Genomic DNA, 17,911 nt, shown 5'->3' with positions numbered 1-17,911 from the left:
ATAGACCTCAATCAGATCACCGAGCAGGTGCCTAGTCTCCAGCCATTGCAATTTGCAGAACTTAAGCCTCTCTTGGTAAGAGGATCCCTTCATTCCCCTCACCAATCGTGTTGCTCTTCTCTGAACACGCTCAAGCAAATCTACATCCTTCCTAAAATGAGGCCTCCAGACCTGTACGCAGTACTCAAGGCTTGGCCTGACCATTGCCTTATACAGAGGGACAATCACCTCCTTTTCCCTGCTAGCAAAATTCCTATATATCATTGACAAAACCCCATGACCTGCCCTGGCAGCCTGTCTGCATTGCTCCGAAAACTTCATATCTGACTGCACAATTACTCCCAGGTCTTTTTCATTTTCTACCACCTTAAGTGTAGTACCACACAGTTGGTATGTTTCTCGGGGGTTACTTCTACCCATATGCAGTACTTTGCATTTATCAAGGTTAAACTTCAGTTGCCACTTCTTAGCCCATCTGCCCAAATTATCTAGATCATGTTGCAGTAGCACACTGCCATTGATGTCATTAACAATCCTGCCAACCTTTGTATCATCTGCAAACTTCGACATTAAGCCTGATATACCTTCATCAATGTCATTGATAAATATACAAAACAACAGTGGACCCAGCACCGAACCCTGTGGGACTCCACTAATAACATTAGTCCACGAAGAGCAGCACCCACTGATTACCACCCTCTGTCTTCTCCCACTTAACCATCCTTTTATCCATTGTAGCAACTTACCCTTAATACCATTCTGCTCCAATTTGTACAGTAGTCTTCCATGCGCAACAGTGTCAAAAGCTTTCCTGAAATCCAAATATATGATATCAAAATTATTTTTTGCATCCAGTTCCTTTGTGGCAACATCATAATAACCAATCAAATTTGTCAGACAAGACTTTCCCTTAACAAACCCATGCTGTGTCTGAATTATTGCTGCAGTCTTGTCTAGATGATCCTGCAATGCATCTTTAACCAGTGACTCCATTATTTTACCCGGAACAGAAGTTAAACTAACTGGTCTGTAATTACTTGTGTCACCCTTCGATCCACCTTTGTGAATTGGGGATACATTTGCACATCTCCAGTCAGTGGGAACCTCCCCTGAGTTCAAGGATGCTCTCATAATTATGGCTAAGGGTTTGCTTAGTTGCTTTGCCGCCTCCTTTAATATAACTGGATAGATCCCATCCACCCCAGGTGCCTTTCCTATGTTTAACTTCAACAATTTCTCCTCCACTTTGCTCTCAGTTATTACAAAATCATTAAGCACACTGCTACAATTTGATAACCTTCTGCCATTTTCAAACTGTAATAATTCCTCACGTGTGAATGTAGATGCAAAATACTCATTCAGTTTGTTTGCTATCTGAGCAGGATCATCAACAGTCGAACTATTGATGTCAAGTGGACCAATCATATTCATCCCCTTCCTTTTAGAGTTTATATAAGTAAAGAAATCCTTGCTGTTTTTCTTAGCATCTTTTGCCAAAGATTTCTCGTAATCCGCCTTCGCCTGCCGAACCTCCTTTGTGACCTGATTACAGACTAGCTTATATCTGCCACAGGCTTCTGCGTCGCCTGATAATTTATATGCATCCCATGCATTTTTCTTCTCCATTACGAGTCTCATTAGTTCATTTGATAACCATTTAGGCCTAAACCTTGAACAATATTTCTTAATCGGTATGAAAAGTCTAGTAGCTTCCACGATTAATTCCTTGAATGCTTCCCACTTAGAATTTACTGTTTGTAACATCGTCAGTTGATCCCACTGTACAGAATTTAAAAACTGTCTGAGACCACTGTACTCCCCTTTACGGAAGCAAAAACCCTTTCCTTTACCCCTGACAGTAATTACCTCTTTGAGTAAATCCCACTTCAGCACACTGTGATCACTGCCACCTAGTGGTTCCTTTATCTGCAAATTCTTAATACACAGGTTTTGGAGAGTAAACTAAAAAGTGACCATTTTTGGACACCTTGGGAAAAAATACTAATTTAAGTAGCTAAAGGACTTTCTACATTGGGATTATCATTAGAAGGTTAGAGATTTATTGATTTATCCTCAAACTGGTGCAGCTTAATGGGAACATGGGAATCTGTCATCATTCTCCCTGTCCCGCACCAAACTGAGTCATGTTAGATGATATTTTATTAGAGGGAAATGTAGAAATTTGACTTTGCTGACCGATAGGCCATACTGCATTTGCTAAAATATTGCTTTGAACACCCCACGCTGGAAACTGGGAAACATTAACCCCACCATTTTGTATTTCAATTTGATTAGGTGCCAGACCAGTTGGAGGACTTGATAATCCTTCAGTACAAAAGGAGCTACCGAAGTACTAACACCTGTGCCAAACTCAGTTAATCCACTTTCACTAGGCGCTCCAACAACAGAAACTCCAAACTGTTGTCCAAAACTTGATGTGCTTGAAGAGATTTGATCAGGAAGACCTGATTAATGAGTTGCAATTCCAGTCTGGAATTACAACTCATTCAAGTTGAAGTTAAAGATGGAAAAACCACCTTTCACTTCAACTCAATGAGCTCCTTTTCACTCAACCTTAAACTTTTCCTTTTTTTCTTAATGATGTCAATGTATTCATAATAATAACATTAACAACAATAACCCTGTTATTAATAAGCACAACATCATGATTGCTGCAATTTTTATGCTAGCTATGGCACTTGTGCTTCAAGAGCAGCTTACAGGCCCACATCAATAAACATATTCCCTACTAAAAATCACGAGGCACTTGAATTTATGAACAAAACATATTTATTGAAATTAATAGCATGTTGAGGAAAACTTATTACTAATTCCTGATGGAAAAGCAGGCAGTATTATGTTCCACTAAAAAAATGGGGCCATCTTGGATATGCCCTAATTCTGCATTTCAATTCATACCAAACAAAGGTGCCTCCGTAGCCAGGTGGGAAGGAGCAGCAGTGCGTAGCACACGCTTCTTGATTAGACCGGGGTTCGAGCCTATCACCACCAAATACGGAGGATGCGGAAAGGTCAGGGAATGACCACCACATACCCTGGAGCAATATGGCCTTAGTTGCTAATGCTCCTAAAAACCAAATAACAAAACAAACAAAATACCAAACAATGTTCAATTGGGTTGAGGTCACAATACTATCCTGGCTTCTGCAATGGTCCAATGTTATTCTCTTCAAACCATGCATTCACAATCCTTGCTTTATGATATAACCCCAATGTACTGGAAGGTCTAAGGGTTACTTCCATAAAATTCACACAACGTAAAGCCCACAAAAATTTCTGAAACATCAATTTAGAATGTGGATCAAGTCCATGCCACAAGAAACACCCCAAACAATGACACCACCTCCTTTCAACTTCACAGTTGGGACAATACACTCAGATAGAAAGCATTCTCCCAAAATCCTCCATACCTAAACATGTCCATCAGATTGGAGGAGCACACAATGTGACTGGTCACTCCATAGGATTGGGATCACAGTCCATGTTTGGTGAACCTTGCACCATATCAACTGATGATGTGCATTTGTTATTATATACTAAACATGTCCATCAGATTGGAGGAGCACACAATGTGACTGGTCACTCCATAGGATTGGGATCACAGTCCATGTTTGGTGAACCTTGCACCATATCAACTGATGATGTGCATTTGTTATTGAAGGTTTGTGAGCTACAGCCCCTTCATGAAAATTCATGGCATTTAGCTCTTAATGTCACATAGGAGAGCTGAATGCCATGTACTTTCATGAAACTAAAGGTTTTTTGGGCTGTTCACAACACCAAGCACAGATTCTCTAGGGTCTGATGGCAAGATGAAAAACTAACCATCTCAAAGCATGTTGACTTGGGATGGCTGGTTACTTAAAATACTAGTACAATATTGTAAGTCAATCTTTCTTGGGTTCAGCATCACCTCTGAACTTCCATTTCTGCACACTGCCAAATTTAAACTTCTCAGTGTTTAATTACTGAGCAACAGCATATTTCCCCCACAAGACATGCAATTATCATTCACTGTTAAATTCTTTTAGCTCTTTCCATATGCACTTCATCCAGCATACAAGTTTGAAATGAATTTCAGGGTAAATGCTGTTCACCTTCAGAAAGATCAGAATATTTCAGTCACGCACAATTTCCTGTAATCAAAGGAGTTTCTCAAGATGTTTAGCAAGATAATGTATATTAATCATGATCAGCATTCAAAACAATTTGTATAAAAAAAATGGAATACTAATCATTCTAATAACTTCAGTAATTTTCAGAAAAAAATAACTTTTATTTGACCTACTCTGAAGTTTCATATACCCCAAGAAATATAGTGACAAAAGTATTTAATCAGATACACACTTTCAGTGGTCTAAAATGATTATTACTGTTCTTATTCACACATTCTGCCAAAATTGTGCGTAATAGAGGGAAGGGAAGTCTTCCAGTATAAGACTAAAACTCGATCATCATATATAACTTTTACGGGAATCAAAAAGCTGGCAAGTATGCTATACTAAAACACACCGATTCAATAAATATATTTATATTTATTTATTTTTATTTATATATTTATTTATATATTATTCAATAAATATATTTATATATATAAACATACATAATTTTCATTAAAGTAATGCATAACATGTTATATTAAGCAATAAAGTGTAATCCACATCTCTTTAAATAATTAACTTTTTAATGATATTAAACAGGAAAATTATATCAATATAGCTTAAAAACAAACCTCAAGTTCAATTTCACAAGAAGATGCAGCTCTCTGACGGTGTCAGGCAAAGTGCTGAGTTGATTATCATGTAGCTATAAAATAAAAGTTTCTCATAATTTGAAATAAAAAAATGGCAGAATATATACACAAACAAAAAAGAATAAGTAAGACAATAGGTAAACCATTAGAAAGTTAATTTTACTACTACTTGGGATGAATAAACTATGTTAAACGCTATGCTAAGCTACAGGATCATAATTTTTATTCTTCGATTAATTAAACACTTTATTAGAATATTTCATGTTCCATTCCATTACATTATCCACAGAAGAAAGGACCACAGTTAATGTAGTCCCTTCATCTGCGAATAAATAATTAAAACTCTTATTAAAAATTTCCAGATTTTCACCATCAATAATCATCTTTCAATGTTCACATCCTGCCAGACAAAAGAGTCAAGAAATAAAAAAGTTACAGACTTGAAACAATGAGGGTAGAGGATGAGGTTCAGACTGGACAGAGAACTACCATTGTATCAACTGATTCTCTCTTTGCTGAAAGTTACATGTGTTAGTCTTCGAAACTTAGTGATTTTCCCTGATTATTGTGTTAAGTAGTACATTCCTGTACTACTTAACACAATAAGTACCACTATTTCTACTGACAGTTTGCTGTAGTAATTTTGGATGTAGCTCTAGAAAGTCCCTTTTTTTGCTGATGCACTATATTCAGCATGCTAAGATCAAAGCTATAGAAAGCATGGTCGTCAGTGATGCTGTTATTTGTTCAATTTATTGATACAATGGCCATAACTTTTTTGATACTGTTGCATAAAAGATTATAACAAACTGGAGCGGTGTGCATTAAGGGTAAGTTACTCTTACAAATAAAGGGTTGAGTGGGAAAAGACAGAGTGGTTATTAACGAACATTGCTCTTCTCTGGAATCAGTTCATTCCAATGTTATTAGTGGATTTCCCCAGGCTTCAGTGTTGGGCCCATTGCTGTTTGCTACATTTATTAATGATACTAATAAAACTGCATCAGGCTTATCTCTAAGTTTGTGAATGATACAAAGATTAGCAGTGTGGTTAATGACAGTAATCAAGATAGTAATCAGTAATAGCACCACACTCAAGACAATGGAGAATGGAAAGGACCTGGTGGTAACTGTGCAGTCAGAGATGAAATTCTCTGAGCACTGCAGACAGGCTTCCAGGACAGCTCATGCAGGTTTTTATCAATAATATATAGGAATTTTGCTAGCAAGAATAAGGAGGTGATTATCCCATTGTTCAAAGCAATGATTAGGCCACACCTTGAGTAGTGCATACAGGTCAGGAGCCCTCATTTCATGAAGGATGTAGATCTGCTGGAGAGAAGGGCAATGAGATTGGTGAGGGGAACAAAAGGGTGCTCATACCAAGAGCTTCAGTTCTGCAAACTGCAATGTCTGGAGACTAGGCACCTGCGAGGTGATCTGATTGACGTGTTTATAGCTTTGAATGGATTGTGTAAGCTCAATGCAGCCTATATACCACACACAAGGGGGCATAAATTCAAATTGAGAAAGGATGGTTGCAGGATAGATGTGCAGAAGTTCTCCTTCGGCCAGCAGGTGGTTGATTGTTGAAAGAAACTTCCATCTGTTTGTTGCTGTGGAAGTGGGTAGTTTGAGTAAATTCATGGAAAAACTAAAACTACAGGAGGTAATGTGGGAAAAGTTGGGTTTTATTTATTTTTTTTTTGGCTGATGCTATATAAGCTCTTTCTTGCATCATTTTCCAGTAGTAATACTGGAGTATAGTGAGTACAATTCATACAGAAAAGATATGTGTTGAAGGAAGAGCAGCACCGGAATGTGCCGCTCTTCCTTAATATAATGATATTAAGAATTTAAAATGTTTAAGCAATTGTAAGTATCTGGAATTATGCCCTTGCTAATGCTAGGCATACTGTAACTACTTTTGATGAATTTGAAGATAGATTAAATAGGCATCATAGGAAAGTCAGAAACATGGGCTTCTACCGTTGGCATTCGTGGCGAGCAGACATGCCTATTAGAGCTCTTCACAGATACAGTAAAGAAGTATAGATAAGAGGGGATTACAGAAGGATTTCAAAGGTTATTTAGTATATTGTAATGTTTATTTTAATAAGTTTTTTTTTCCCTGTAATAGTTTGATTTTTTTTTTAATATTATAAATATAATTATTCAAAAGTTTGTTTTATTAATAATTAATAAATTTCATAATGGCTATTACAAGATCTGCCTTGAACACTTCATCAGAGGGTACCATGACTCATATGGAAATAGCCGATGGCAATTCCCGGATGAGTCATGATTTTATCCCTTGCAGAACCTGTGCTGCATGTATTCCAAGGTCGACCTAGTAGATAATCCTATCTCACTTGGAGATTCTTTTCTTTGTCACCATTATAAGGAGTGCGCTGATCTTAAGTTATAATTTGGTGCGTTGCTAGAACAATTTGAGTCACTGAAAAAATGGGTGCTTGCCCTTGAGAATAATGTAACTGGGAGCTCGTCAGGGACTCAAGACTCTAGCAACATATCAAGTGGGGCATTCCCAATTCAGGCCCCATAACAGAATAACCAGTTGCAAACTACTCTGGTTCAAAAGGACTTAGTTCTATTAGGAGACTCCATTGTCAGGGAAACGGGAAATATTTCTTGTAATAAGGATAGGTGGACTAGAACCAGGGTATGTCCTTTTGTCAGATTTTAAGGGAGGTAAAGAGAATATTATTATTCATGTGTGGACTAATAACATTAAGCATACACGATCTGACGATTTGTTAGACAAATATGTTGAAGAAATGTCATGAGTTAGGTCACAACGTATATGTGTCTGCAATTCTGCCCAGGTATGATAGGAGGGATTATATGCTAAAACCCTTGTGGATTTGGGGGGAAATTTCTATCAGCTTGGCCAGCACTTGTAGGTAGAAGGAATCTGTTTTGTGGAGACGGGATACATTTAAACAAGGGTGGTGCAAGAGTTTTTGCCAGTATTATTGAGGATACCTTAAAGGTTCAGGGAAACTTAGTTTGAAGGGAAAAGGGTAATATAGATACACATTCATCTGATAATATTGGTCAAATTAATGCTTGCACATACCTCAAGTGTTCTTGTTTGTTACCCCAACAGAACATATTAACAAGATGTTCTGAGAGCAGAAAGTTTCAAATGAGTGGGCAGCTAATACCAGGGAAGCGAGCTTAAATAACTTTAAGGGGTGTGTCTGGGTAGTTAACTATACAAGAACACTAAGTCTTAATTGTTTATACAGTAATGTCAGAAGTGTCGTCAATAAAATGAGTGAATTTGAACTTCTCATTCGGACAAGTAACGCTGACATAATAGGGCTTACAGAAACGTGACGCCACCCGGAGATAGGGGATGACAAATTTCAGTATGGTATGTACAATGTATTTAGGAAGGATAGGAAAGATAGAAAGGGTGGTGGGGTCACGCTTCTTATCAAAAGCAGCCTGAGCACGACAAAAGCTTTCCCGGATTCAGACGTTTTGCATGCTAGTATAGAATCTGTATGGTGTGAAATAGTTGGAAGCAAGGGTATAATGCATGCTAGTATAGAATTTTGCATGCTAGTATAGAATCTGTATGGTGTGAAATAGTTGGAAGCAAGGGTATAATGAGAGTGAGAGTAATCTACAGGCCAGGTGATTGTGAAGATTATGATGACAGCCTTTACATGCAAATGAAATGGGCAAGTAAGCGTGAATGTCTTATTATGGGTGATTTTAATTTGCCTCTAATTGATTGGAGCAAATGGGAGGGAAACTCCACATAGGGGACAAAATTTTTAAATCAACTAGATGATTGCTATTTCTATCAACATGTTAAGGAAAGTACTAGGGAAAAGAATACTCTAGATCTCATCCTCACCCATAAACCAGATGACATAATAGGGCTGACAGTACACGAACCAGTAGCAGGAAGTGATCACGGAGTTCTACGGTGGACAATGAAGAGAGAGGTAGCAGTAGTTAAAGGCAAAGGAATGGGTTATTTCAAGAAAGGATATTATGATGCCTTAAGGTGCTACATGGCCTCTATTAACTGGGTAGATATCTCACAGAGAGCAAATACAATTGAATTATGGTATACCTTTAAAACATTAATCACAGAAGCCTTGAATGCTTATATACCATTAAAAATACTCCACAAGGAGGATTCCAAGTTGGATTAATAATGAAGTTGCCAGATTACTTGAGCAGAAAAAGACAGAAAATTACTCTGGAAAAGTTACAGAATAATAAAAAGTACTGAAGCCTACAATGGCTAAAAGTGATCTGTAATAGTGCCACAGAAAAGGTTAGGCTGGCAAAGGCAGATTATGAGAAATCGCTGGCAAAAAAGAGGAAAGTGGGGGGAGGGGATAAGGAATTCTTCACATATATAAATGCAAAGAAGAGAAGGACAAACCAGATCGGACCCTTATGTAATGGACGTGGTATATATTAGATGCCCCAGCTGAAGTTGCAGATGAATTCAACACTTACTTTGCATCGATACTTACAGAAGAAAAATCCTTCACGTCAATGAGAAATTCTGGGAGTGAAGTTGAAAAAAATGTAATTAATGATGTTGAAATTTCACATGTTTATTTAATGAAAAAACTTTCGAGCCTACAGGCCAGTAAGGCTCCTGGGGTTAATGGCCTATACCCTATAATTTTAAGGGAGGTGACAAGTGAGTGCACTGAACCACTGAGGCTAATTATGAGAGCACCACTGGACTTGGGAGTGATTCCATTGGATTGGAAAAGTGCCAATGTGTCTCCAATACATAACAGCAGTTCTAAGAGTGAAGTGGGAAATTACCAGCCAGTTAGTCTAACTTCAGAAGTAGGGAAAATCATGGAGACAATGATCAAAGTTGGAATTCAGGATCATTTAGATAGAAATGGAATTCTGAAGGATACTCAGCATGGTTTTGTAAAGGGAAAATCATGTTTAATAACTAACCTGGTTACCTGATTAGGAGGGCGCTGACTCTCTTTAGAAAATACAGCTGCGAGTTACAGGCTCCGAAAAAAAACGATAAGTGATTGCTTTTTATTAACATTAGCATTAGCATTAGTAGAGGCATTTGATGAAAGAAAGCAAGCTTATGCAGCATCAGCCAAAAAAAAAAAAAAAAAAGTAACATAAATAAATAAAAATAACCACTTCCACTTCACCCCTCTGTTCATTCGAAATACCTGTCCAGCTGAGCCTTAAACTTATTTAGGCTATCAACTTCCACGACAAGGGATGGAAGTCTGTTCCACCCACCAACCACCCGCTGGCTAAAGGCAAATTTCCGCACATCTACCCTACATCTGTCTTTCCTCAATTTGAATTTATGCCCTCTCAGGTGATTAATCTGAGCAAGAGGAAGAATCCCATCAGCATTGAGCATGCTCAAACCATTCAAGGCTTTGTACACCTCTATCAGATCACCTCGCTGGTGCCTAGTTTCCAGACACTGTAATTCGCAAAACTTAAGCCTTTCTTCGTAAGAGCACCCCTTTGTCCCATTCACCAATCTAGTTGCCCTTCTCTGTACTCGTTCCAGCAGCTCTACATCCTTCTTGAAATGAGGCCTCCAGGCCTGTATACAGTACTCTAGGTGTGGCCTGACCATTGCCTTATACAAGGGAATAATCACCTCCTTATCCCTGCTAGAAAAATTCCTATATATCATTGACAATACACCATGAGCTACTCTTGCAGCCCGTCTGCACTGTTCAGAGAACTTCATATCTGCCTGCACAACCACCCCCAGGTCCCTTTCATTCTCTACCACTGTCAGTGTAGTACCACAGAGTTGATACGTTGCTCTGGGGTTGCTGTTTCCCATATGTAGTACTTTACATTTGTCAATGTTAAACTTCATTTGCCACCTCGAAGCCCATCTGCTCAACCTTTCCAAATCCTGTTGCAGCAGCAGCACAGTGTCAGTAGTGTCCTTGACAACCCTGCCAACCTTCGTATCTCTGCAAACTTGGACATTAAGCCTGATATACCATCATCAATATCATTTATAAATACAGAAAACAATAAAGGACCCAATACTGAACCCTGAGGGACTCCACTAATAACATTAGTCCACGATGAGCAGTGTCCATTGATTACCACTCTCTGTCTTCTCCCCCTCAACAACCCCTTTATCCATAGCAGCAATTTGCCTCCAATGCCACACTGCTCCAATTTGTGCAGCAGTCTTCCATGTGCAACAGTATCAAAAGCCTTTCTAAGATCCAAGTATATAATATCAAAGTTATTCCCGGCATCCAGTTCTTTTGTGACTGCATCATAGTATCCAATCAAGTTGGTCAGGCAAGACTTACCCTTAACAAAACCATGCTGTGTCCTAGCTATAACTGAAGTCTTGTCTAGATGATCCTGCAGTGCTTCTTTCACCAGTGCCTCCATTAATTTTCCGGGAACAGAAGTTAAACTCACAGGTCTATAATTACTTGTGTCAGCCTTTGATCCCCCTTTGTGAATTGGGGTCACATTTGCACATCTCCAGTCCATGGGTACCTCCCCTGAGTCCAAGGAAGCTCTCATAATTATGGCTAAGGGTTTGCTTACCTCCTTTGCTGCCTCCTTTAATATAACTGGATAGATCCCATCCACCCCAGGTGCCTTTCTTGTGTTTATCTTCAACAATTTCTCCTCCACTTTGCTCTCAGTTATTACAAGATTCTCTAGCTTACTGCTAGAGTTGAATACACCTCTGGCATTCCCCTCGCTGAATAACTCCTCATGTGTGAATGTCGATGCAAAATATTCATTTAGTTTGTTTGCTACCTGAGCAGAGTCATCAACAGTTGACCCATCGATCTCAAGTGGACCAATCTGATTCATCCCCTTCCTTCTAGAGTTTACATAAGTAAAGAACTCTTTGCTGTTTTTCTTCGCATCCCTTGCCAAGGATCTCTCGTAATCTGCCTTCGCCTGCCTAACCTCCTTTGTAACTTGGTTACAGATCAACTTGTATCTATCATAGGCGTCTGTGTCACGTGTTAATTTGTATGTATCCCATGCATTTTTCTTCTCTGCCATATGCCTCATTAGTTCATCTGACAACCATTTAGGCCTAAACCTTGAACAATATTTCTTAGTTGGTATGTAAAGCCTAGTAGATTCCACGATAAGTTCTTTGAATGCTTCCCATTTTGAATTTGCTGTTGGCAATATCATCAGTTGATCCCACTGTATAGAATTTAAATACTGTCTCAGTCCATTGTAGTCGCCTTTACGAAAGCAATACCCCTTCCCTTTACCCCTAATGGTAGTTACCTCTTTGAGTAACTCCCACTTCAGCACACTGTGATCACTGCCACCAAGTGGTTCATTTATCTGCAGATTCTTAATGCATGAAGAATCACTACTGATAATCAAGTACAATATCAAATAACATAATTGTTATTTGATATTGTACTTAATACATAGTCTTATAGTTATAATTACGCTGGTTATTTTATTTTAATTTATATAAACAGTTTTTGTAGATATACATAATACTTTATAAAACCGTTATTTCATTCGAATATTGCAGGCATTGTTTTTGTATATAGTGATAGGGAATTCAAATTTTTAATTGAGGTAGCTAGGTAGCTCTAACGTATAATTATAGAAACAGTAATATGCTTCACTGTTTCTATTAGATAGCGTAGTATTGACATTTAATTAATTTAATTTATTGATTTTATTAATTTAAAATATCATGCCCCAAACTAGAGCAGCAAGGCAACGGGCGCAAAGTGGCAGGAGTGCTGTGACTCGGGGGGAGAACTGAGGGGGGCGATTCTCCAACGCATCACAGCCTAAAAAAATGGGCAACTTGTGAAATGTTTGCCGAACTATCTGGAACGGAACATGATATTGCCATGGGGGATGTCTTTGTGTGTGCGCGATGTAAGGAGTGTAAGGAAATCAGGCGACAACTCAGCGTTGTTATGGGCCTATATGAGAGTTTGAAGGACAGGGTTGATGCCCTCGAAAGATCTAAATTGAGGGGCCCATCAGGCTCTCAGCTGCCCACATCAACGCCAGAGCTTGCATTTGATCATTGCGCAACACAGAGGCAACCCCCAAGGCAGAATGCGCTGGTCCCACAAGAACTAGTAGTTGTTGGTGACTCTATTGTCAGGGAAACGGGGAACATCCTGTGTAAAAAGGATAGGTGGAACAGGACCAGGGTATGTCTGCCAGGGGCAAAGGTTGATGACGTTGTAGAGCAGATATCATCTTTTAGGGGCACAAAAGGTGATATAGTTGTACACGTTGGCACTAATGATATTAAGAGTAGGAGACCGGCAGAATTAACAAGTACAGGTCACTGATGAAAAAAAGCCGTGAATTAGGGTTGAATTTGAAAGTGTCTGCAATTCTGCCCAGACACGATAGGAGGGAGTATATGATGAGAGCCTTGTCAATCAATTCGGCCCTGGAAAGATTGTGCAAGGCTCAAGGGATAGAATTTTTTTCAGCCTGGACTGTACTTGTTAACAGGAGAGACTGCTTCTACAGGGATGGGATACACTTAAATAGAAAGGGTGCAAGACTATTTGCTGATGCTATCAAGGCAGTGTTAGGTGGGTCGGAAAACTGATAGCTTGGGGGGATACAAGGACTAATAGTTTAACAGTAGCCGCAGGCAGAGGTGAAGGTGATTCTTGCACAACTTCTATTCGAAGAAGTAGCGACCTGGAGCGAGGGGTGTTGGGGGTTTAAGGGACGGATGGCAGTCATCGTGAAACAGGTGGGTATATGGGATGTGTTAGGGTGACTAATAATAGGAATAGGTACATGTATACTTGCATGTATACCAATGCTAGAAGTATAGTAAATAAGTTTGATGAATTTGAAGTGTTGGTCAAGACATCAAAGGCGGATATTGTTGGGATATCAGAGATGTGGTGTCACACAGATATAAGGAATGCCGAACTGGAATTTGAGGAGTACAATGTGTACAGAAAGGATAGACAGGATAGGAAGGGAGGAGGTGTTATGCTGTTAATTAAGAAACACATAAAATCAAAAGAAGTGCATCCAGTTGATATAGATGAACAGTGCATTGTTGAGTCAGTTTGGTGTGACATAAGCACTGCGAAAGCAAAAATAAGAGTAGGAGTGTGTTACAGGCCTAATGACTTGAATGAGTACAATGAACAATTGTACAGAGAAATAGAGTGGGCTAGTAAATCGGAATGTCTTATAATGGGGGATTTTAACTTCCCAGATATTGACTGGAACTTGTGGGTTGGTCACTCACACTAGTCAGACTTTTGTGGATTTATTGGATGATTGTTTTTTGCAGCAGCATGTTCGAGAGGCAACCAGAGAAAGTAATACTCTTGATCTGGTTATCAGCAGTGATCATTCATGTATTAGGAATTTGCAGATAAAAGAACCACTGGGTGGCAGTGATCACAGTGTACTGACGTGGGATTTACTTAAAGATTTAATTACCATCAGGGGTAAAGGAAAGGGTTTTTGCTTCCGTAAAGGCGAGTACAGTGGTCTCCGACAGTTTTTAAATTCTGTACAGTGGGATCAACTGACGATGTTACCAACAGTAAATTCTAAGTGGGAAGCATTCAAGGAATTAATCGTGGAAGCTACTAAAAGGTTCATACCTATTAAGAAATATTGTTCAAGGTTTAGGCCTAAATGGTTGTCAAATGAACTAATGAGACTCGTAACAGAGAAGAAAAATGCATGGGATGCATATAAATTATCAAGCGACTCAGAAGCCTATGGCAGATATAAGTTAATCTGTAATCAGGTCACAAAGGAGGTTCGGCAGGCGAAGGCAGATTACGAGAAATCCTTGGCAAAAGATGCTAAGAAAAACAGCAAGGATTTCTTTACTTATATAAACTCTAAAAGGAAGGGGTTGAATCTGATTGGTCCACTTGACATCGATGGTTCGACTGTTGATGATCCTGCTCAGATAGCAAACAAACTGAATGAGTATTTTGCATCAACATTCACACGTGAGGAATTATTAAGGTTTGAAAATAGCAGAAGGTTATCAAATTGTAGCAGGATACTTAACGATTTTGTAATAGCTGAAAGCAGAGTGGAGGAGAAATTGTTGAAGTTAAACATAAGAAAAGCACCTGGGGTGGATGGGATCTATCCAGTTATATTAAAGGAGGCAGCAAAGCAACTAAGCAAACCCTTAGCCATAATTATGAGAGTGTCCTTGGACTCAGGGGAGGTTCCCACGGACTGGAGATGTGCAAATGTATCCCCAATTCACAAAGGGGGCTCGAAGGGTGACACGAGTAATTACAGACCAGTTAGTTTAACTTCTGTTCCTGGAAAAATAATGGAGTCACTGGTTAAAGATGCATTGCAAGTTCATCTAGACAAGACTGCAGCAATAATTCAGACACAGCATGGGTTTGTTAAGGGAAAGTCTTGTCTGACAAATTTGATAGGATATTATGATGTGGTTACAAAGGAACTGGATGCAAAAAATAATTTTGATATCATATATTTGGATTTCAGGAAAGCTTTTGACACTGTTGCGCATGGAAGACTATTGTACAAATTGGAGCAGAATGGCATTAAGGGTAAGTTGCTACAATGGATAAAAGGATGGTTAAGTGGGAGAAGACAGAGGGTGGTAATCAATGGGTCGTTGTGGAAGTTGATAGGTTGAATAAATTTAAGGAGGAACTGGACAGGCATTTGGAGGGAATGGTGTGTTTTTTTTTTTTTTTTTTTTTTGGCTGATGCTGCATAAGCTCATACACTTGCTTTCTTGCATCACATGCTACTACTACTACTACTACTACTACTACTACCTATTTTGACAGGGTCACTCAAGAGCTATACTTTGGGAATAATTTTGACATTGTTTATTTGGATTTCAGCAAAACAATTGACTCTGTCCCACATGAGCAGTTACTTTATAAGCTGGAACAGGTTGGAATTACAGGGAAAATCCTTAGATGGATAGCTGGATGGCTTCAGGGCAGGAGACAGAGGGTTGTGATAAATGGTTATTTCTCAGATTTGGTTGATGTAAGAAGTGGGGTTCCCCAGGGATCAGTATTAGAACTACTGTTGTTTTTGATTTTCATAAATGTCATCAATGAAGGGACAGAGGGCGTGATGTCTAAATTTGCGGATGATGTAAAGATTGGTAGAGTAGTTAATGATCGCCGCCAAGCAGAGCTTCTTCAGAATGACCTAGATAGACTTCAGGGATGGTCAGAAAAATGGCAGCTATGCTTTAATCCAGCAAATTGTAAGGTATTGCACCTGGGGAACAGTAACCCCAAAATAACTTATACACTTGGCGGAATTGAATTAAAGCCGGTAGTGGAGGAAAGGAACTTGAGTGTTACGATACGGTCAGACATGAAGTTCTCTGAGCACTGTAGACAGGTTGCAAGGAAGGCCCATGGTGTCCTATCAATGATTAATCGAACAATCGCTAGTAGAGATAAGGACATCATAATTCCATTATATAAGGCTATTGTAAGACCACACTTGGAATACTGTGTTCAGGTATAGAAACTGCACCTAAAGAAAGACATTGTGCTTCTTGAAAGGGTCCACAGATGGGTAACTTGCCTGGTAAGATCGGCAAAAGGGCATCCATATATGAGGAAAGACTTCGAATACGTGGGTTGCAGAGCTTGGAAACTAGGCACCTTAGAGGAGACTGATTGAGGTGTTTAAGGCTCTGAGAGGCATAAGCAAAATGAATAAGGACAAAATTTTCACAGTTATAAATGATTCTAGAACTAGGGGCCATAATTTCAAGTTATGGGGGGGGGGGATATTTTTTAAATTTTCTTCTTATTATTATTATTATTGTATTCTTATCATTTTATTTTTTATTTTTTTGTTATTTTATTATTATTTAATTTTTTTTTTTTTTTTTTTGGCTGGTGCAGCATAAGCCTTACACCATGTGGCCATTGCTAATACTAAATACTAATACTAACATGGCACTCAGACATGGTGGACAAGGAACTGGAATATGGTGAGTACAATGTGTACAGAAAGAGCATGTGTCTAAGAAAGGGTGGCACTGGAATGTCATTTTGACTCCAGCATCATACAGAAATGATATGTAAAAGTGTGTACGTATTTATTTATGTTATAGTAGTTCCTGAGAGAACTTGTATCCATCTTGTTTCTCTGTGATAGTGTAATCAGCAGAACCGCTCATGTTATGTTGCACAATGTTATTTTGAAGCGTTGGCTGACTGTCCACTTAGCAACCATCACTCAGAAGGTAGCTCTCTCTCTCTCTCTCTCTCTCTCTCTCTCTCTCTCTCTCTCTCTCTCTCTCTGGTTCCCACCCTTGCTATGAGGAGACAGGCCTCTGCTGTACACACTCTAACGCAGTAAGAGTGTGTACAGCACAGGCCTGTCTCCTCAACTCTTACTGCGTTAGAGTGTGTACAGCAGACTCTTACTGTGTTAAAGGAAACACCAGAAAAAAATAAAATAAAACATCCCACCACTGACAAGGGAAACCAGGGGTCAGCAATCTCATGCCTTCAACATGCTGAAAGAACCAGCAAAAAAAAATCCCACAGGGATCGGCAAAATCACACCATCAGCAAGAAATCTTGGTAAAGATACCAGCAAGAAGGAAGTTAACAGCCACAACAGCTCCATGAAGAAAGCTTCAGAGGCGGGGTCTTGTAGATTGAAGGTTGGAAAACTAAATATGCTATTATAAAAAAAAGTATTGAAGTTTGTAATTTTCAATACTTTTTTGTAATGCCATTTTTAAGAAGTGACTTAAAAGTAACTCCTTCCCAATCCTTCTTTTTTGTCCTTTTTGTACAAAAAGGACAAAAAAGAAGGGGTGGGAAGAAGTTATGCTCTAGGTTAAGGAGCACAATGAGTATAAGATAATGCACCCAGTTGAAGGGTGGTCAGTGCAATGTTTAATCAATTTGGTGTGACACTGAAAAGTGAGAATAGGAGTCTGCTGTAGGCCATGTTATTGTTATGAGTATAATGAACAACTACACAGAAAAAAAGAATGGGGCAGTAAATCAGAATATCTTATAATGGGGATTTCAACTTTACAGATATTAAGGAATGTCTAGGGTGGTTATCACATATTAAGAGAACTTTTCTGAATTTATTGAA

General features: G+C 38.9%; 1 protein-coding gene across 3 annotated transcripts in view; it reads right to left on the bottom strand.

Annotated features, from left to right (window-relative positions):
- The window catches only part of LOC150087009 (leucine-rich repeat-containing protein 40-like), a 500,077-nt gene that overhangs the window by 313,637 nt on the left and 168,529 nt on the right, over nt 1-17,911 (bottom strand). For all 3 annotated transcript variants that reach the window (XM_090372899.1, XM_090372898.1, XM_090372896.1), the window contains exon 4: nt 4,754-4,827. In XM_090372899.1, the coding sequence (XP_090229025.1) occupies nt 4,754-4,827 (74 nt within the window). The remainder of the gene's footprint in view (nt 1-4,753; nt 4,828-17,911) is intronic.

This window comes from Mastigoproctus giganteus, chromosome 4 (genome assembly GCF_048544385.1).
Source record: "Mastigoproctus giganteus isolate SK-2022 chromosome 4, ASM4854438v1, whole genome shotgun sequence".
In the NCBI taxonomy this organism is placed as follows: domain Eukaryota; kingdom Metazoa; phylum Arthropoda; class Arachnida; order Uropygi; family Thelyphonidae; genus Mastigoproctus; species Mastigoproctus giganteus.
The sequence above is the reverse complement of the archived record's forward strand: the minus strand, read 5'-3'. Positions and strand labels throughout refer to the sequence as shown.